Source organism: Falco punctatus (genome assembly GCF_963210335.1).
Source record: "Falco punctatus genome assembly, chromosome: 3".
NCBI lineage: Eukaryota > Metazoa > Chordata > Aves > Falconiformes > Falconidae > Falco > Falco punctatus.
The window spans coordinates 27,443,436-27,466,496 of record NC_137582.1 but is presented as its reverse complement, the minus strand read 5'-3'; the positions used below and the strand labels follow the sequence as shown (position 1 = coordinate 27,466,496).

Here is a 23,061-nt window from a genome sequence, read left to right as displayed (position 1 = left end):
GAAAGTATTTAATGTTTATACTGTAAGATCTGCTGAATTTATGCTACAAATATTATTTTGCATTTTAAGTTTTATTTTATTTTTGTTCTATCGCTTATGAGATACATACTGGGCTTTTTGAAACAATACTAAAAAGCTGCAGCTGGTCATGGACAATGTGTGGTTTTCATTCCTTCTCAGAAAACAATATGGAAAATGACAGATGTAATGTGACAGAGCTTGTCCATGGGCTTGCAGCTTTGTTCAGTCATAGTCATTACACTGTACATAATGTTACCATATTTCCTTTGTGACCACTAACTTAATAGCAGAATTTTAGCAGTCCAAAATAAGACTCAAAAAAAGGAGGTGAATGGAAGATGGTGGGTGTTCAGACTATGGATTTAAAACATCTGGTGGTAATTGCAGTATACAGTTTTGAGGATGGTGAAATCTGTGTGATGACCTGAGTCTTTTCACTTTTCATGGTTTCTCTGTTTCTTGCTGTTAGTTATTGTCATTAGTATGAAATTTTTTTCTTCACTGGTTTATCTCAGTGTTACTTGGCATTGATTGAAACTGTGGCTGTTTCAGTGCTCATGTAGTAAGATCCAGTTTAGCCAGAGGCTGGAGCTGGAATTTCCCTCCCTTTTTCTTGATGTGATTGTACCAAAAGGCACCAGAAGGCTCTCAACCTCTGCGGCTACGTTTAACGGAACACAAAAGTAAAAACCATTTCATTGAATAAATTTAATTTCTTTCTAAGCAAGACCAGAATAAAACTTTAAATACAGTGAGAACAGAAAGAAGAGAGTAAGCTTGCTCACATGTTTCCATGGAAATGATACCTTCTCTCTCCAGAGACCTCCACCTGCCTTCAAATTTGGCAGCCAGAGCAGTGTAATCTGGCAGCCTTCCTCTGCTGCCCAGCTATGACCTCCTTACAATATTTATTCTTGCAAGCTTGAAACAAGTTAGACAGCTATAATATCTTTTATGGCTAATATAATTATAATTGTTTTCCTTTCCCCCCATCTTTCGTATTCCACTATGTTTTATTTCCTATTTTTGGTCTTATTTGGAAACAAATTGAATGTAATAAATCTAACCCTTTTTGTTTAACTTACTCTGGCTGTTGCCCTTTGCTCTGATTGCAGCTGATTTCACTGGGTTCAGTACTTAGTGGCTCCGAGCACTCCTCAGTTATGTGCATGGTCTCTGGGAAATACAGCTGGAATCTTGATGCTAAAGAGCAGGAGAGAGAGTCTGATTCTCTTGTGGATCTTATTTTTTTTCCTTAATTTTGCCAGAGAAATGTTATCATACATAATATGATGATAACTTCCCCCCGCCCCGCCCCCCCCCCCCCCAACAACCCCTTCTTGTATTTGGAAGTGTTTTTATATTATATGCATACGGAAAGAGAGATGGAGAGAAGAATGTACAAATACATATATAATTCAGTTATGTAATATGCATTTACCCTAAGAAGAGTTGTGTGGTAAACATGGACAGTATAAAGTAATATTTACCAACAGGAAGAATGTAGACTTTGTGCATGAAATTAGAATAATTCTTCTGATTGTGATCACTCCTACTCAACACACTGTGTAAATCCCTATTGTTTTTTCAGTCATTACCCTCTTCCTGTTTTATTTGAATACTAATATTAGTGTTCCCTAATGAACATATGCAAGTATGCTTAAAATATATTTCTGATATATGTTACATGCTATTGAAGGTTAGAGGGTCTTCTGAATGATTTTCCTCCCTAATGTTCCTCACCATAACTGTTTTTCCTTTGCTGGAGACAATGAAAAGGACTCCTTGATGCCCAATCAACATCTGATTGGTCAAATAAGTTGTTAGATGAGAATATCAGTGTCTCTGAGAGAGACAATGCTGGAATTCAAGGATGGACATAGGCCTTAAGTTTGGACCTTGTATGCTGTGGTGCCATTGCTATTCTCAGCAGTAATACTGGGTAGGCATACAATTTTATTACATTCAACCACTGTTAAAAGCAAAAGATAATATATTATTATCTTTATACTGAAGTAATGCATAGAATATGTATCATAATTTGATATAATTTTAAGATTAAAATTTATAGATCCATATGTGTTCTGCCTACTAGTATTGACCAACTTAAGAAAACTCATTTTATCTATTTGAAAGTTGCAGTTGTGACCGAGAAATTGTGTATAAGTTTTCTTAAAGGCTTCTGGCCTTCTGTCGTCTTTTCTGAATGCTTCATGTTACAGTTTTGTTATTTCTTTTTTCTTAACATTAACTAAAAGAACCAGCCAGCAGAGAAACATGTTAGATGGGAGATCATCATGACAAATTTTTTATTCTATTTTTAAATCAATTCTATGCAGAAATTGAGCTACTCTAGTATGGCAGACCATTTGTGTAGATAAACTAGTTCTAGGAGAAAACCATGGCTATTCAAACTGTCCAAAATAATAGGGAAATAGCCAAAAAAAGTCTCAAACATTTAGATGTGGTTGTTCTTTATCTTGCACAATGCCAATAGCAGAAGTAAGTAGAAAGCGAGACCTATATTTTCTGTTTTACTTTTCATCCAAAACACATCAGTTTTGACACAAAAAATGATTAAAAATTTTTAAAACAGTGAAACACTTGTGGAAAAAAGTATTGCTAGGACTCTATGCTTGGGTTCTTATGTTTTGAATAGAAAGGGAAAATGTAATTTTTTATCAATTTTTTCAAAACATATAAAGCTTCCTTTGATGTTGCAGCAACCATTACTTAGTAGTTCTTTATATCAAGTATCATATATCTCATCTTGGTCACCTGGACACAAGTTGGTCACAGTGTAAAGGGCATCATTCACTCCTTGAATCTCAAGAACATCAATGTAATTTCTGTCTCATTCCTTGCTATGTCTTTTTTGGTTGTGCTTTTTTGGTTTTCCATTCTTGAGTAGTATGCACCATATTTTTTCCCTGTTTTCTTTAGTAGTATTATTCTTCATTAAAATAATATGATCTTTTTCACCCATTAGATTAGTATTCTGTTCACTTGATGGATGCAACAGTCCCATTTGCAATCAATGGATGCTGAACTGATCAGACAGACAGATAGGTACTTGACTGTAGATCTTTGACTGATCTGAAATTTGTTGCTTTAAAGAAGTCTGGGATGATTTTGGATTGCACATTCACCAAGAACGTTTTTTTTTTAATATTGGATCTATTACAGAAGAAAAGAGAAGTCAAAAACTATTTAGGAACAGGTTGTACTTACCACCAGCAGAACAGGTTTTCATTATTAATTTTTTTTCTAGTTCATATCCAATATTTATAATTTGCCTTACAGTGTTTTTACTGCTTTCTGTGTAGTAAACGCATGGAGAAGGCAGAGGCAGCAGGCATACTGTAGGAGCCAGTGTTAGATTACTTTCAGTAGCTGACTATCTTTGACATTGAGGTGAGACTAGCATAATCTGTATCACATGGAGATTTTATGCTAGGGCAGCTGAGAAGTAACCATATGTAGTGGTTTTCACAGACTTAACCTTGTGAGCAGAATATGTATGCTGATGCAGTGTAACAGTAAACTCCCTGAAAACTGCCAAATTATGTGAATCAAAGAAATGCAAAATATTACTTTATGTAGTCCATAGACCCAGAAGGTCCATTCTGAGGTCTGCTGTGCACAGATGGTAGATTTATGACTGTATGCACTGCAGTACTTTGATTTGTACTATCCATTTTCACATTAATTCTGGATTGTACAAAAGGGTCCTTTTTATTTTATTTTGATCAAAACCATACACGTACTGTATTGTTCCCAAGACCTATGCCACTCATCATTCAATACATTGTGTTTCCTTCCTAGCAGCAAAATTATTTGAAGAGACATAATGTTTTTTCAGTCATTTTCTACAGGCAATCAGCTTGTGAAATGGTTGATTTCTTCATTCCAAAGCCTAAGCCAAAACAAATGTTTATAATGTGCTATTAAAATGTGTACAGTGCCCTAATAATAAAAGCTGGAGAACAGGGAACATTAATGTTGATACAAAGCTTTTTTATGTGTCATTCTCTTTGCCTGAATTGTTAGATCTTTAGGTGGTGTTGCCATGCTGGAGTTGTAAAATAATTATTTTTCTTGTTCTTGGTAGGATCCCTTGTGAAGTCATTTAAAACACATATAAATTCAGTGTTTTAAACCATATGGTATTTCACAATACTTTTAAAGCAATAGCTCTCCTGAAGTGGGAAACAGCCCATGCGTCTTCCCAGTGCGAAGTTATGATGACATAACTATTTCTAATCTAATGCCTATCTGAAGTGATATCATGAAGTTCAGGTAGATGTGAACAATTGAGTGTTGTGGTTTTGTGTGTGGGGTTTTGTTTGTTTTTTTTTTTTCCTTGGTTTTTATTCCCCCCTAATCCATCCTGTATGAATCCAAAATGCTTTCAAAATTTTGAAAATGTTAACATTGAATTTTCAATAATTATTTGTCGTGCATTCTATTAGTATAAGAAAACCTCCCCTCAAGGATATTTTTCATGAGATTCAATGCAAAACCATAATGAAAATATTGTGAGAAGTTTTGTTTTCATGTTTCATGAGTCAATTTATTATTGCTGCATCTATCAGAGGGTGAGCCATGTAAAAAAAAAAAAAAAAATTGCTTCTTGGTATCTTGAAAGACCATGATCGGTAAGATCATCATTTGAAGCAAGACTAATGAATAAAGCTTCCTGAATCCTTTTCAAATTAACTGTAAGGATATGAGATTAAATCATAAAAACCAGAATGAAAACAACAAATTGAGAGTGAGCAGCTGCAGAGTTGCACAACAGCAGTATTTGTTTTCCAGGCCAGCAGACACAGATAAAATGTATCCTCCTTCCCTCTTCCTTCCCTTCTCCTTTCAAAGATACATATGTATTTTGGGGTTTCATTTTCTATCATCCCTTTTATCTCAGGAAAAAAGAGCATTTCTGTGGTGGTTTCCACACACTATAGTGGGTTGGAGGATGTATTTTATTCTGATTAAGAACTGCAAACAAGACTGTTGAGGCTACTTGGGTCTGAAGGTGCAGGTTTTGTGCGTATATTCTTTATAGTGTGTATACATGCATTTCCCACATAGAAAGGTTTTATTCTATTACATTACCAATGGCAGTAGAATGAAAGTGGTCCCCTGCATCCCTTTGCTTCCGTTCTTGGATGGAATGCCAGTATAAGTTGGCAGTGTAGTCTCCGTCTTTTGAGACTGCAGTTGGGGATGTCAGGGTGCGAACAGAGAAAAAAAGAGACCAAAATAAAAGGGAAGAGGAGGAGACAGGAAAAAGCAGGCATAAGCTAGCTAAGAAACATCAAAGAGCAGCATGAATTAAATAAATGAAAATGTGTGTCCATCTGTTTCACGTTATATCTTTTTCAAATGGCTCTTCTTTAATTGCTGAATTATGATCAACTGATACTGAGAACATCAATGATGGTAGTTTAATGCAATTTAAAATATGACAACATAATATTAAAGAATCAGTCAATTACATTTCTTTCTGAAAGGCTGAAAACTGGCTGTTTCCCAAGATTATTACTATTTTTCTTCTTCAACACTTATAACACAGCACCGTAGTACAGCCTCTGATTTTGATTGTTTGTAATTCTGAGTACCTGATTTGATACATCTTTAGCCCACATGTGTTAAAAAAATGTACAATCTGTACTTGGACCTATGGAAACTAAGCATATTAGAAAGCAATTGAGTAAAACAGAGGCATTTTAACTTTTTTACCTGTCTTTCTACCTGATCATGTATTTAAAGACAGTGAGAAATATTCAAATAATTGTATAGAGGCAGTGTTTAAAATAAGAGCTGGTATTTAAAAATAACTAAACTTTTAAGAATTTTTTATGTAAGATTTAATTGACGTGATTTTTTTTAACATTCTTGACCACTGCAGTAGAGAAAAAATGCAATTGTTGAGAAAGCATAACCATATTCTTTCACTTCATGAATAAGTCTAATACTTTGTACAAGTATTTTGCAGGTTGAGTTTAAAATTGAATCAATATGCTTTTCCATGCATGACTGCGAAGAGCTGTCGCTGACTTTCCCTGGGGCTAGAACAGGATGCAAAATTAGGGAATTGGAGGTATCCTACAGTTTTTTTGGGGTTTTTTTTGTTTGTTTGTTTTTTAACATATTAACTAAAGAGTTAAGTTGTATGGGATTTGAACTGCATCTAAATAAGGTTTTATCTTCATCTTCCTGCTGCCATTCCAGATTTTTCACCACTTTGATAGTCCTTGGAGCTGTAAAGTGAAACCAATGTCAGTCTCAAAACTGTACTCTCAGTAGTTCTGCTTTTGTTTCTTGTGCTTATGTTCCTTTTCATTGTATACTTTGTATGATTCTTGATGTAATAGATTAGAACTAATGAGTTAGTTACTTCATGGAACTCCTCTTTTAATTATTTCATTCCTCTGCATAGAGGTTTAGGGAAGTGCACCCACATTTCACGGCTATTCCAGTTTTCAGGTAGAAACTGAATTTATGCTTATCTGCTATCTCAATCTGGAATGGCATAAAAAGGAAATTAATCATAACTATGGCCGGGGGAAGGAATAGAAATTTATGGGAAGAGAGCCAGAGAAAATGCAGTATTTAATTATTGAAAAGAAGTACCTTGGGTCCAAGAAAGTCAGAAATACTTTAGTGCATATGTTTTAATGAAATAATTAGACACTTATGACAAGGATTAAGCTACACCTACTTATGGGGATGAGTAAGGAGTTTGGTACCATCTGTAATGCAGAATCTCTGTAAGAAGCTCCTGAATGGTACTGACATTGTCTATTAACAGCCCAGACTACCTATAGCAAGTATGCTATGTTTCTACCTGTCATTAATAGGTTGCAATGGGTTGTAGCATCTCCATTCTGTTCTAACTTCTGGAAAAGAGGGGGAGCTTTTGCTCTCCATTACCTTTGCAGAACCGTCTGACTTCTGAGATACAAAACTACTTGTACAATTCTGTTTGTCTCCTAATGTTAGTTTTGTGGGTGTCCCACTCACGTAAACAATGGCAATGTTAACACAACATTCAGGAATATGTGCAACCGCACTGTAACTTCAGTGTGTTTTTACTGAGATGTGCATTGCTTCCCTTCCTCCCTCCCTCCCTCCCCTTTTATTTTCCCTAAAGTAGCAGAACAATCAATGAGCTAGCTGTTCTTCATTTTTTTTTTTCTATGACGATGTTTTATTAAATGGAATACTTTTTGTTTTAAAGCCAGCCTTTCTCTAGCTGTAGGATCTGTACTGAGTAGCATTGGGCCTCTGACCAATGGTAGATACAATTTAGGATCTTTTTTGGGAGAAAGCTAATGTGTTTGGGGAAGAGAGAAAGAGAAGAGGAAACTTTCCTAACTGTAGCAGAACTAAACCACCTTAATAAACAGGCTAAACTGGCTGTGTTTCTTTTCAAACACTAAAGAGTGTTTTAATTAAACACATAAGAAAGAGATTGAATTCCAGCTTTAAGTGACAATCTGAACTCAGCTGCAATCATTTGCTGAAGCGAACAAATCTCATGTTAGTTTTAGGGAATTTCATTTTCACAATTTACTGTAGAGTGCCTTTTCAAAAATAATTGCATTGCAAGATGATGTTTGTATTTTGCTTACTGTTACTGATTACTTGTTTTTTTTCTTAATTATGCATATTTGTTGCATACCACTTACTGAAAACTAGCACTTAGTGTTTGACTTTTCTTGCACTTATGCAGAATGAGCTCAGGGAAGTCTTGATACTCAGTGCTGATCTTTGATATCTTTGAAGCAGAGTTTGGCCTTCTATTGCAGTGTTATCCTTCTGTATATCACAGCTATGTCTTTAACTGTGCTAAAAGACCATTAATAATCTAAATCTGTAAACACAGATCTCAGCTGTATCAGAATATTGTACATTTTTTATTAAATATTAACTGCAACTAACATTTATGGAATTAAATGTAGTTTTGCTTTTAGTTAAATTGACCCTGAAAGAAAGCAATAGTAGAAAAAAATTGAGGGTAGTAGCATTTTTAATTTAATTTTTTAAATTAATGAGGCCAGTATACTTCTGGGTTGAGCATGTCTTCTTAAAGTGCTGATTTGTTGACCTTGAACAAACATCAATGTTAGAGCTCACTGTGTGTTCATAATCCTTAGCTGTGCTCTGTTCTTTGGAGGCTAATTTCTCTTCAGAACTATAAATAACAGATTTTGTTTGAATTTCATATTTTAAAAAATAGTGTATAAAGGTGAATAAGTTACATCTGTGGAGTGCAGTTGAGGGAAATGGCTAACATTTAATAAAGGACTCTGCTAACTCAAGCTTGTATTTTCTGGCAGCAAAGTGGTTCTGGAATCTGCAGGAGGCAGTTCAATGAATGGCCTTTTATTTTCATACTTTTTACCATAGCTATGTAGACTGAATTAAAATAAAAAAAGAAAATGACTAACTGTTACTGGTACAAAATCTTCCTTTGGCTTTTTCTTTGTGCTTCTAGAAGTCTCAAATGATAAAGCATTCACTTCTGTAGTGCAATTTAGTTGTCATTTATCTTTTACATGGCAAGTTTAATGATTTTAGTAAATGTCAATCTGTTTTATTAAGTCAGATCTGAGGAAAAGTATAGCTAAGAAATTAATGTGATAGGACCAGGGTGATCATATTTTTATAAATAAATATTATATTATTAAGCAATACCATTTTGTTTTCTACACTGTCTTTAACTTGATTGTTCTTTCTGCTGTTTCTTCAAGCCAAATCCTTGTTTGTCACTTTGTCTAGTCCAGAGTGTCTTTATCTAGTTATTTATTTGTTTTATTAGCCCATCTTCTTTTGTGTATCATCTCTTTCTCACTGGTATGAGTTCTTACCAAATTCTGGGTAGATATTGGAAGTGTTTTGAAAGATATACACATAGTATTCCTTCACTTAATGATTGACATTCTTATATTCTCTAAACCAGTCCTTTTTCTTTCCCCTAGCTCTAGCTCACCTCTCTTCCTCAATTTCCAACAAATCTGCAATGATTCATAAGTGTCTTTTCAGGTTTGTGGTAAAGTAAGTGGATACTTCTCTCCCAAGCTTTGAGAAATCTTAATTTTATGGCTTTCAGTAAAAACAGACTTCACTGCATTCTTTACTAACCAAAAGGAAGACAGCCATAGACATTTGAAAGTAATAGTTACCTGTTCCAGAAAAGTAGTGCAGTACAATGTCATTTCAAGTTAAGTAGAAAATGTAGGTGACCTGAAGTCAGTGACTCTTAACTTAAAGTGGGGTTTTAAAACCCAAGGTAATATCTATGTATGATAGGCAGTGGGTTGTGTGTATGCAACTTATATGTGTATATGCTGCGCTGTGCAGCACTGTGCCCTGTAATCATGCTCTGGTGTTTCAGAAAATGACACCAGGCAGCACTGTGCTTCCTGGAAATGCTATTAGGGAGCTTAGTGAGTATATCATCTTCATAGAATAGAAGGAGGCTAAGTTGCTCCAAAACCAGTTTTCCCAATTTCTGGTCCACTGTTTTGTCAGCTGATATTACATGCTCGAATGGGTCCCTAGATGTAGTTTTTCTGCCAAACTTAAGTTTTTATTATGCAGCTTATAATAGGACAAACCATGAACTGTGCTGCAGAAAACCTTTTCTTTGGCAAAAAGAAAACAGCAAGGACAACAGTTCTTACGGTAATATTTTGATAGAAAGCAAAGCATTTTAGCTGCAAAAGGTTTTATTCCATAACGACTTTGAGAAAATCCTGGACTTTAAATAATAGACTTCCTTGATGATAGCTTAAAAAAAAGTGGAAAAAAATAGCCATCAAGGCAGATGAGATTAAAGCAGAAAGCTTCTGATTTTCTTTGTGATTCCAAATAAACTGGAAAGCTTCAGAGGGACATTGCATTCCAAAGTTCCAAATCAGTGCACAAACCCAAGGTTTATTCCCAGAGGTAGATTAATTTTAATTAAATGTTCTTGACTCTGGTGTGAGGTGCTGGGCTGACAAAAATGGACCGACCTGCCTTAGTTGTATCTTTATGCTTCAGATAGAACTGTGAAAAATATTTAAGCTAGAAGAGGAATCAAAATTAATTCAACAATCTAATCTCTTGAATATAAAAAAAGCAACAACTCAATGGTTAGTTCAGCAATTTTGCCTTCTCATGATGCTGAGATAATTGCATTTAATTCCTAAAATGGACATGTGATGATTCATCTTCCTGTACCATTTATTAATAGGGATTGGAACAAAAAGGAATTCTTGAAAGAAACTCAATTTAACTTGGGTTTGCATTTCTTAAAAAACCAATATATATTTTGTGTGCTTCCCATGTCTTGTAGCTCAAGTAAATGCAATGACTGGAGAATTTATTTTCATTTGGAAAATATGTATCAATATCTGAAGAAAGAAATTAGATCTTTGAATAAAGTTGAAAGCAAAAATAATTTAATTGCTACTTGGCAGATATATTTTTTTGATGCATAGATTCTTCTCTAAACAAGACAAATAAAGAACCTGAGAATCAGAGTGAGAAGGAAAAGAGAAAGACCACATAATGAAAAAAGGAGGAATATTTTTTTAGATGAGACTCACTCAAAACAAACTCTGGAGCTTTGGGTATTAGGGCTGGTACTAGTACTGTCTCAACTTCTCCTCAATAAACTTGTTTTGGATGATGATAGACTACATTGCGGTAATGACTAATGCACTGGAGTAGATCAGGACCATTCATTCCTGCCTACTTTACTTCTTCTAACCTTCAATTAATTAAGAGCATTTATAACAATGCTTGCATCCTATTTGTGGGTATTCACAAAAGCTGTCTGTTATTTTCAGAGTTATGCTCAGTGAAGCCAATTAAACCAGGAGATTTCCCTCAAGACAAGTGTTTAAAATATTGTGCTTTGTGTGGCATACAGGTACCTCTTTTGGAAGCATTTCTTGCTCTCTGAAAATGAGATTTATTTGGAAATTCAAACTATGGTATATCAACAAATGTCATGAAGCCTTGTTGTTCTGATAACAATCATTTATATAATTAACCCTAACCCCCTCTTCAAAGCTTTTAATATAATGTCAGCACTGCCTTTCCTCAACTAACATAAAGTCTTTCCAAAGTAAAATATTTACACTGCCTTAATGCTTCTAAAAGCCATGCTCCATGACATTGTCAAAGGAAATGAATTCCAGAGGTGTGTGATCATCAGAAATATGTTCTTCTGGTACTCCAATCAGTTGAAGATAGGAGCAACCCAGGAGACTATTAATCTTATAATGACATGAAAGGAAGATAAATTAGTTTCTTTGAATTAATTCCCAAGATATGGAAGACTCCAACTTTTATCCGGTGTACTGAACAGCAGAAATTAATAAACAATCCAGTGCATAGATATGTTCTCTTAGCTCCTATTTCACAAAATGAAAAGGCTAATCTTAATCTTACTGTCATTTGGAGAACAATCTGTCTTCCAGTTTACACTTTGTTTCCATCACAGATCACCTAGGCACATTGACACCCAATATAAGTTTGGAGGCCTTTTAAGGTCCAAGTCAGTCATCTGAAAGCAGAGATACTGCAATAAATCTCTTAAGATGTTTTCCAGGTGACTAAAAGGAATTTCTAAAATTAATGAAACACTTAATTTCACAGGGGATGAGAGCTAATTTCTGCAGTGTATAACTACCATGAACTTTAAGATCAATGTAATTGTTACTTTTTTTAATAAGAAGGAGCTTTATGATCAACCTGTTCACCCAAAGAAGTGTTTGTGTGAAGGATCTCATCCAAAGAGGATGATAACTCTGTATCTCACAAAAAGAACATTATCTCTTTGCCTGAGTGTGTATATTGAAATCATTACTGTGCTGGGTGCGTTTACATTGTTGGTAATCATCAGTGGACTGTTGTAGGATTTAATTTTTGCTGTCTGCTTTGTGCTAATCATGTCCTCTCTTAAACTGGTGCAATTTGGAGAGTAAGAGGTATATGTATGAACTGCCTGTGAGCACCAAGGGAATCAACTTTCACCTTGAATACATCATCCCGAGGTGGAGAGGAAAGACAGCTATCTGAGAACTGTTAGGGCATGTATTTTCAGCTTCTGTTTTTAGTATTTTACATTGTTAATAATGCATAATAATTTGTTAATAATATTTTAAATCACCCTTTGTTTTTTTGAAAGGTGACAAATTATAATTTTTTATGAAAGTGATGAAATCTCTTTTGTAGCAGATAAAATTTTCAATGCATTGTTTCAAAAATCAATCAAATCTCTGTTCTAACCCAGCACTTCTTGACTAGCCGACACATCTCGTTGGTGAACCATCCAGAACTGCAAATGAGGCATAAAGCAGAATTCATGTACTGTAATGAGGTGCAAAGAAATGCCAATTGATTGTGAGTCAGCTGAAGGTAAAATTGGTTGAAATGTACTCTTCTAAACCACACGTTGTGCAAGGTGCAGCATCTACTGCATATTGAGCCTGCTGTATCAACGTGTATTATCCGTACTCTGCTTATTCAACCAGAGTGTAACAGCTTTCTGTTCCTGTCAGGTAATGCAGCTATTCCTTTAGCCAGGGGGATGAAATCTCAGTTAGACCTTTAACTCTGATTGCCCAGTTCATCCATCTTAATAGTATTACTTTAATACTTAAAAAATACTATTTGTATATTTCATAACACTTCTATGAACATGCACAAATGTATATATACTGAAAGCTTAGGATGTACAGCCATTTCAGTAAACTGTCTCTGTGGAAAGTGGGGAATTAGTTATAGGATCGTTCTATGACCCAGAATTTACAGACATTATTTGTGGAGAAAAACAGATGTGTTTCTCCTGTAGGAAGCCTGCCAGTCTTGCAGACATGAAACAAAATTAGCAGTATGTATGAATTACTCTAGTACAAACTAGAATCATGGTCTTGCAGGTTGAAGTAATTTCTACATTTATTAGACAAATAGGTTGGTTCTTGTTTGTCAAATTTCTGCCCCAGCAGCTTTTAAGATAAATTATGTCTTAGGTAAGGGCAGTGGGTCAAACCCCACATAACTCTAGATTTTAGCGCTTCTTTTTTAATATGGGAGATCTACCATGAATAGGAATTTTGCTAGAAAACATGCAGATCCATAAAATGCCTGGAGTATATGCTTGGAAAATGCATGGGTGGGAAAAAGGGAGAGAATGTGCACACCTGGATTTTTTTTTTGACATGGTGTCAGACCACAGCCAAGGCAGAAACTGGAAAGTGTTCTCAGATCCAGCAGTAGAAATGCAACCACAGAGTTATATTCATACCTCCTAAATAAGGTACTTAGACAAGCATAAGAACATTTCATTAAACCTATTTTTGGGCACTCATGCAATTTTTGGTCACATGAATTATCTTTCACTGTTGATTATACAGGAAGAAAAAGATGGATAGACTTATAAACTACGCACCTTAGTCATCTTTATTTAAGTGGAATGAATCTGGATGTCTTTGTTAATAATTTCAGACACTGATTCAGACAATCTTAATTTAACCTCTGAATTTACCTAAAATCAGTAACATCTTAAAATTTTTAAGCATAGAATTCCCTAAGCAAGGAATATTTAGAAATGCCCAGATCTGGCAAGTGAAGCAGAAACTAGGCACTGGAGCTTTGTCGTGAACCAGAGGTAGGCAACAACGTTCTTAAAACTTAGGTTTTTGTGAATGTGTCATGTAGCATATAATGTTATTGTCTAAATAGCAGAATCCAAAATGCTTTATTCCACCTCTGCTGGGAAAAAACCCTCAATCTCAGTGCTATACTATTTCATGTTTTTAAGTTACACGATGCAACTTATTCACCATGTAAGTTGTATATTTTGTGTAATATTCAGAAGGGTGAGAAGAACAGAGATAAGAGAAAAAATTAAAATAAAAGATTTTGTGTAATTATTTTCAACAATTCTATGACTTTTGATATTGAAATAAAATTTCCCATATTGCCTTTCAACTAATATATTAAAGGGAATTCTGCAGAGAGGTTTGAAAAGCCATTATCTATACTCAGCTAAGGAAATTAACCAATAAGTTGAAGTTATTTATGTTAAAGATAGCTTAAAAATAATTGTACTGGGAGGTATACCTGATTCTGAGGAATATCTACTGATTCATTTCAAGAAGTATTACTGTTGTGGTATAGTCTATCATCACTAATAACAAAAGGATTTTAAATGATAGTTTTCATATTTTCTCTTGTCCAATTTCTTTGGGTTTTTTCCTCTATCTTACTCATCCTGGAATGTGCATTTTGTAGGGTCAGTGCCAGTTTTTGTATGTGTCCATACTAGGCCTAAACAGCAGGATTTCCCAAATAAACATATGGCTTATTTCCTAGTGTCTGCATGAGGAGCAAAATCAAACCTATCATTGTGTTATCTGGGTTTTAAAAAATGTAGATTTTTTTAACACTGAAGCTATTTATAAGAAGTCATCTAGCGTTTAACTTTCACAAGTCCTCATTCTTTCCTTTTACAGATTTAGAATTTAATTAAGCCATAGGTGGTCAAAATAAGATAAAATCTCAGCTTCCAAATATTTTATTTGTAAAAAGTATTCTTTCCAAACTAGTAAGTATGCAGGTAAAATCTCAGGTTTAACTTTCTTGCTGCCTTTTAGAAGGTTGTAAAGCTGTATTGAGCAGTGGATCATGATTATTTCTGTCATTTACTTAGACCATGATGTGACATGGAAATGTGAGGTTTGGTCTTGTCACAGAACTTCAGCACACCTAATTAGGGACAATTGGCACTTTCCTGCTTAGAAAGTCCAAAGCTGGTCTGGAATTTCCCTTTTAGGCTGATGTAGTCTATACTCCTTGACTTTCTTGAGAATCTATATATGTCAAGGTTAATTTTGTCTTTCATTAAGAAATAGACATTTGCTTGCCTTTTTTCCCCATTTGTGTTGATGACATTAGTTCCGAGAATTTTCAGAGATGGGAATATCCAGATTCCTGTAAAGCTGCAAAATGTAAACTGACAGCTTATATTTGTATTTTATCCTGAATGTAAGTAGATTAATCAGTGTCCTCTTAACGATTTGGAGTGTTGTGGTACTTGCTGGGTGAGTCCATGACTGAGGAACAGTGCACAGACTGCTTCCACTGGCACTAGAGCAGTTCCAATATTTGAAACGTGCTAGAGGAGTAGTGCTGAACTGCGCTTTCGGGCCTTGATCCAAAGTCTATTGGCATGCAGTGTTATCCCTGATTTCACTGGAATTAGGCTACTAAACAGTTGCTGCTACAGGCAACAGTAGCTCAACACACTACACACTTTGAATAGCAAAGTTCTAGTACCCTAAGGACAATTAAGAGAATGAATTGGGGTTCACACCTCTTATCTGGAGCACTGACATTTTTCTTATCTGTAACCTGAACCAGCTCAATTAAGCTTCATTTCCTGAAGTATTTAATGGATAATGTACTTACAAGGTTTGTGATGATTAATGGTTTTTGTGAAGCTTGTTCTAAGGATAAATTATTATTATTTCATTACTTGGTATTACTGCTGGTGGAACAGGAGACAAACTTTGGTGAGTCCTTTATGCACGGGATACCATTAGCAGCAAGTCCAATGGAAACTGAGGAATGAAGGAGTTAAATACAACAGAGAGAGGTGGTTCCATGAGCACCAGAATCAATACAGCCTATAATGGTGTCATTTTTCTGTCCTGTTTCTTCTGTGATGTGCTGGAGGATCACAATAACTTAAGAACCTTTTCCTATCACTTATGGTAATTTTGTCAAACTTAAGATGGCAACGGTGTGGTTATTTACTGACCATACTCTTAACTGTCTTTCTACTGCCAGTCAATGGGTAACCGCTCAGTTCTAGCCAGCCTTCCTCTACGCCCACTGACTTGGGTCCTTCTCCTCCTGTGATGATGGTAATTTTCACACAGCATGCTGGAATTAAACTATTTTAATATTTATATCCTATGAAATTAACCGGTCTCCTCAAGCATATTAATCATGGTCATAGATGGTAATATGGACAGAAGAATGGATAAACGGACTGTCCAGGTTTCTAAGTCTCATATTCTTATTTAAAAGCTGTAGCTTAGGCTAAAAGGAGAGTGTAGATTACTATTAAATGGCTAAATGGGAGAATGATGAAGAAGGACATTCAAAAGAATTATATGAATATGGATAGAATGGCTCAAAAATGGAAGCAAGGAAACAGGGAGATGTGAAAGATACTGAGGTAAAAATGCAAGAAAGAAGAAACAATATTTGATGGTTGAGCATGAGGATGAATTAACTTTCTTTTATGTTACTGTGTTTTGTTAGTGCATATTTTCTGTAACAACGTTTGGTCTCTTAGCTGGAATTTCAGTTCCTTCCATCATAGATCTGTGACCTACCCGGGAATAAAATCAGTATCACTTTTCCATTCTCAATGAATGTTTAACTCAGTGAATTAAATAGTTCTTTCAATATTTAATTATTTTTCGGGAGAGAGAACAGTCTCAACAGCAAAGACAAATTCCCTTTGGAATAATCAAGAGGGTGTTGATGAGGACTTTGTGGGTATATTTGAGGAAGCCTGAAGGAAACTTGGGACTCAGTTTTCCATGTTCCCAGACACCGTTCTAACTGCCAGGCTTCCCATAATAAAAAGAAGGGTGCTTTTTGAATGACTGCTCAGGCGCTGGCTCAAGGAGAGGATTCATTATTGCAATTCTTGGGCAGAGACTGATGCTTCCTTTCAGCCTGGATTTAGGTACTTTTGTCCTTTTTGGGTTGGGGCCTTATTTACATCCCTCTCTTTGTTTCCTATCATAGATATTTAGGATACTGGCTTCTGTGACTCCTATTCTTATGTGATTAATTTTGAAGTTGTAGATTTTGCCTTAGTTCTTGCTAAACTTCTCTTGTGCAACTGAACCTTTGAACACTGATGTGATGAAATACAAATGAATGAGTGCTTTACCCCAAAAGAAAATATGGTTGCATTTCACTTGCAGCAGTAAAATGTCCATCCGTGAATTTAGTTTGTTTGTCCTTTAAATTTATGTCCCACCTTGGGACATCAGTTTGCTAATCTGAGCCAAAATGAGTAATCTTATAAACTGTAATAATATAACACCATCCAATGTGCAAGGCCATTGTTGTTAACTTACCCATTAGCATTTGTTCAGATATTTTTGTTTTCATAATGAGAAATCTTGAACAGTCAAATTTTTTTAATCCTAAATATTTAGCTAAATGCTTTGGTAAGGGCGTATTGGAGAACAATGGTACTGCATTACAGGTATCTATGTGCTATTAATTACCCAATTTTATTTAGTGTCTAGATGAAAAAATAGAGGCTTGACTTTCTGTACATTTAAAAAATCTCACTTTTACCCCCAAACTCCAAGTGACTTATCTCTACTATTTTCTTCTGTGATTCCATCAAACTATACTCATAATAGCCAGTAAATTAGAATGGAATTCAATCCAAAGTTATACTAGATAGTATCTTTTATCACAGAAAAATCTTTTATTTATAAACTGTTATGTATAACTTTAATTAGGTTGCATGACTTTACCTAGTTTAAGCTACAAATCTCTGTGAAATTACTTTTCTGTTGGCAAAAATCAGGAGTAATGACAATAAGTAATGTTTAAGATAACATATTTGTACATATTGTTAACTTTCTTTGTACAACAGGTTTACTTTAAGAGCTTTCTGAATTCTGGAATCAAATTCAAAGAGGGTTAATCTTATATTTCAAATAGAAATGTTTTATATAAATCAAAAAATATTAACACATACTTGGGAGCTTTCTAGAATAACTTTTCTTCCACACTACTTGTAGCTGGAGGGTGTTTATTAAGATTCAGCTTGGCTAGAGAAATAGGTATCTGTATGAATGTCAGTGTAGCCTGGCTTAATGGATCCAATGGTGCTTTCACAAGCTTGTCTTTTCATTTTGAAATAGGCTGTCAGCCATGTCAGGTAGTTGCTTAGACTATCTGGTACTTGTTTTTCCCATTCTGTGCAATATTTTTAAAGCACTTTGTGTTCTTGTCTATGAAATCCTTTGTAAAACTGATGTAGAAATTAAATTTGTTATTATTGTTAAACCATAATTAACAAAAGCATGTACATGTATATGCAAATATAAACACACACAAAAGTATAAAAAAATCACTATCAAAATTATTTGAATCAGGCCCTCAAATGTTAGGAAATGTCAGAATCACAAGTGCTTGAGTACTGCTTGGCTTACCTACTGCATGTTGAAGTACAGTTAGGGGTGTTTTAGAAAAGCAGTCTGTGCATATTGGACCTCTTTTTCTTCCTAAGATGGATATTGGAGGTGTAGAGTGAGTGACCTGAAGAAGAGGAATAGAGATCTCAAGTGTAAGGAAGTTAAATATCAAATAGGCAAAATAATTAACTCTGGTCTTTTTCAGAATTCTTAAGTGAGGCTTTTAATCTGGGAATGCTGAGGATATAATTTCCTAAATATTAAAAATGACACTAAATCACTGTGCCCTTCACCACAAGAATTTTTTTTTATATAAAAAGTACTGACACATTTGAAGGTCACTAACAGGATTGGCATAAGGTAACTAGTACCTGTACTGTTTTATTCTGAAACGATATTAATGTAGAGGAAATAATTTTTTTTTGTGGTTCCACTGACTTCTTTTGATTGTCAGTTCCATCGTGGTTCTGAAAGGATGCGTACTTCAGTGGGCACAGCTGACTCTGCTTGTCCTCCTTCCAGCCTCTTCTTGCTAGGCTTCTTTGTTTCTTTGACTCTTCTCTGCCCAAACAATTATATTTTGAAAAAGGTGGAAGTAACTAACAAAAGGGCTTAGTAATATGTCTGCATTATAGGGTCGATACAATAATACAGGCCACATAGTAAATATGGGAAAGTATTGTTTATTGGCCAAAGGGTCTCTTGGAGAGCAACAGAAAGGTCAGGAAAGAAAAGCAATTCTCTTTATTTTTCTGTGCCATTTTTTTTCATTTAAATAAAAATCACATATTTCTAATCAACAGCAAGTTCAATCTTGATGAAAATTCCAGATGTCCAAAAAATGTGTATTTGCACAACGCCTCTGTCATGATAGTTGAATTTTTCTGCTAGTAGCAACTATGGAGTATTTGTCTTTAAAAGTATCCTTTTATCTTTTCCATATTAAGTGTTTTATTTGCATGAATACCTGCAGAGTACTCTTCTTCCTTACCCCAGAATTAAATGAAAAAAAAAAAAAAAGTTTTAAATATGTGTCCCATTTTGTCAGTAGAACAGTTTTACAAATAAAGAATGTATGTCATAACTTCCATTTTAAATACCTGAAAAGGGAGACATAGAAAGGTGAATGTCAAATGTTCAGACCTTGGTTGCAACTACAGGAGCATTTTGGCCTTGTATCAGCTCCATGGTCAACATTGTCTCTGAACTGTTAAGTGGTGCATATGACTAATAATTATTTCAATAACTTGAATCATTTGTAACAAGATGATTCTGTCTTGCAGCAGATAAGAAAATGTTGTCATTTTCATGGAATGAATGTAAAGGCAAATTTTATTATATTACAAACATGAATTCTCTGTAATGTAGGCAAGGTGATTACCAAGTATTAAGTTTTCATATTATTATGGCAAGATAGCCATAAATACTCACTGGCTCCTACTCCAGGATCTCAACAGTTACCAGCTTTGCCATACATATAGCCTAGTACTTTTTACCACAAATTGTAATACATTTCTCAAATACAAAAGTTTCTATAATGCACAGTATACAGTAGGTATAAAAACAGATACTAGAAACTATTTTGTGTAGTATTTTGTAGGTTTTCACATGCGTTTTGGGATTAGAGGATATTTTCTCTTTTTTTAATAATTTATTTTTTTTAATATTTAACAGGGGTATGCGTCTTCTGTATCTCTTTTAGAGGGACCTGGAGATAAATTTTTACTATTTCTTTTTTTGTTTGAAAATCTGAGTTGTAGCTGCCATCCTTCTGGCCAAAGAAGCCTGGATGGGTACTCCCTTCTGAGCACATGAATACAACACTTTAATTAGCTGGAAGGTTGCTTATTCCTGTATCTTCTGGGATTAAAATCACTTTCAGTGGAAGAGCTTTAATAATGGCCCTCATTTTATGTTGGTTTATTTGGAGATTTTGTAATTAGTGCTAAGATGTTAAAAGCTGTGGATAGAAAATGAGGTATTTAAGGAAAATCTTTTTAATTGTTATTTTTCAATTTGACAGTGATAGAATATATTCTGTAATGTTAAGTAATGTCACTCTCTGGCACAAGCATTGAAAGAAAAGAGGAAAAATGTGTTTTGTAGTCATGGATAATTATTTTCCGTGCATTTAATGGTATCCATCATGCATATTATGCTGCAGAATCTCTCACTGTGTTCCATTAGATGACTGATTCTGCTTCTTGCTCTTTGGCTTTCTATACTGCATGTGTACCGGAGATGCAGGCTTCTTAGGACAGTGGGTTTTCCTGGAAGTAGATAGGTATGGAGCACCGAAAGAAGTGATTGATTTTGCTCAGTTCCATTATGACTGAATCTGTGCAATAAACTTTTAAAAGATGCTGGACTTCTTATTTTGAAATGTAGTACATACATAATGCAGCCATCCCTTTTAGTGATTGTTCAGGCTTGTGTGATAAATCATTGCCTTGATGCTGTGTATTCAGTACCTAACAGCATAGTTATGTATAGAATGTATACTGTTTGCTTAAGTCATGAATTGATATTACATTTAAATGTTTGCACTAAAAAACCTGTTATCTCATGTAACGTATGGTATAGCTTTTCAGATATGAGACAAAAGGTCTATTGTTACAGTCTCAGTGCTACATGTTATTTTTTATATGAAGAGTATTTTTAGAGTGCTCTTTCTGTCCTGTAAAGCTACCTTTACATTAAGAAAATAAATTAAAAAAAATAGAGCTACGTACACGGTCACTGATATTAGTCATTTTTACAGGGGAGGGAAGAAGGAGGAGGGGAAGATGCAGAAATCCTCCTCTTATTAGACAGTAGTAACAGTGTGAGGATGCCTTGTCCTCATTTTTTTTACTTCTGAGATTTTATTGCTGGCAGCCAGATGTGCAGAAACTCCTGACGACAGCATCTATTCACTGCGTGTTTTTAATAGGCTTAGAGAAATATGAGTAGGGTACATGAAAGCAGCTCAGCTTCACACTTCAGCTGGGAATGCCCAAAAAGCTTACTGCTGTTTAGAATTCTTGCTACAGTCAGGAGAAAGCCGCACGGGTACTAAATCTTCTACGACTGTATTAGAAGAATAATGACTGTACAATTAACTATCAGCCCCTGCTCATTTAGGCACAGTTTTTACAGAGATCAGGAGAAATATGGAACTTGATTGGCATGTTTGCATTTGATGGTGTGTGCAAAATAGATGACTTTTAAGACAGGTGGTGAAGAAAAATAGAAGGGAAGGAAAGAGAAAGAAAATGCAATTTGAGACACTGCGCCAGGTCTGCAATTCTGTTTTATCTCATTTTCATGGGGTTTTCTCATCCCCTCCAAATATTTTACAAAATGATCTTTTTGGACAAACGTTGAACAACACTAGGTGAGTAGAAATGAAACATTTTTGCCTTACCATTTCTATGCTTATGCTGATAGTAATTTATTTGCATGTGTTCCAGTGGGGTACTTTTATAATTGCACTCTTAGATATTAATATTTTTATGGTAGCAGTGAGTCTCTTCTGTTAGTGCTTTTGTGTTTTATGTAAGGATTTAGAGGAGAACTCAGTCTGCAGAAATACAGCTAGCAAAGATAGAATAAAATATTTAAGATGGTTATGTATCTTTCAAATACATTAGCTGCCATTAGAAGCTATCATTATTAGCTGTAATCCTTAAAGCATATTAAATATTCATAAACAAATTTGGCTGAGAAAATGATTTCTGTGTGGATGTGGGAGTGAAAGGATTAAATGCTCAAAAATGTGTCTGCTTAACCATGTATAATTTGTTGGAGGATGTAAATTAGTAGTCCTGCATACCTTGTGCAAAACAGGCAGAAAGCAGTTTCTTATTTTTAGAAAACAGATTCTGTGTGTGATGCTTTTCAATAATCTTTTTAACTGGCCAAATTACAGCTAATCATTGGATGCTTTACAGCAGATCAGTCAGCTCAGTAGTCTATCTTTTTACGAACAGCTATGGTTTTGTGGGAATTAGAAATGATAGGGAGAAGTTGTTGTTTATTGGTGTGAGATGGTTATTAAATTGGTTTCTTAGGATTTTTTTTTTGGGTAAGCTGAATTAAAAATTATTCAATTTTGTGGCATTACTCAGTAAACATACCATAATACTGACGTTTAGAACTTTTTCATACTGCTATTCAATATCAACAGTAAAAATAATGAAGAATTATATCTAAATGAGTATGAATACAGTTCAGGGAGAAGAAGAATCCTGTAGTTTTTTAAAAAGATAGTGCACTGATGGAAACATTCTGGAAAAAGGGTGGAAGTAATATTGCAGAGACTATATCCAGCATTTTAATCTTCTCTGTATACGTGGGAGAAATCCCCTTCAAATGGGATATTATTGCTTAAATACAGTGATATTTGCACTTAATACTTCAGAAAACTGTTACCATTTTATTTCCCAGAATATTCTTGCAAGGATTCTCTCTGCTACTGCTGATGTTTTCTTTATGAATATTTTACTATTTATTTAATGTTACTGTTTTCAAGTTTTGATGTCTTGGTTATGAATTTCTAATTAGGCATGCAAATAATGGAGGTAGCTTTAGTAATCATAATCACTTTAATGAATTCAGATTTTTTTAGATATATATGAAATCTGTAGTCAATGAGATTTTTCTCACATCCCTTTGATGTACTGTGAAATCTTTGAAGCTCTACAAAATGGAGCAATAATTTATGTATTATCAGCTGTGATTCTAAAACAGTGTATATTTCCGAGTGCATAGTTTCAGGCCTGCAGCAACCAAGAAAGCCCTTAGCAACTGT

The 23,061-nt window shown here is 34.7% G+C and overlaps 1 protein-coding gene across 37 annotated transcripts in view; it reads left to right on the top strand.

The window, feature by feature from the left end:
- The window catches only part of RIMS2 (regulating synaptic membrane exocytosis 2), a 511,335-nt gene that overhangs the window by 144,075 nt on the left and 344,199 nt on the right, over positions 1-23,061 (top strand). For 2 of the 37 annotated variants that reach the window (XM_080377996.1, XM_080377999.1), the window contains exon 1: positions 5-21,645. The exons of the other annotated variants lie outside the window; for them this stretch is intronic. In XM_080377996.1, the coding sequence (XP_080234122.1) occupies positions 21,524-21,645 (122 nt within the window). In that variant the 5' untranslated portion in view covers positions 5-21,523. Of the gene's footprint in view, positions 1-4; positions 21,646-23,061 lie in introns of those variants that run through there. 37 annotated transcript variants of the gene reach the window in all.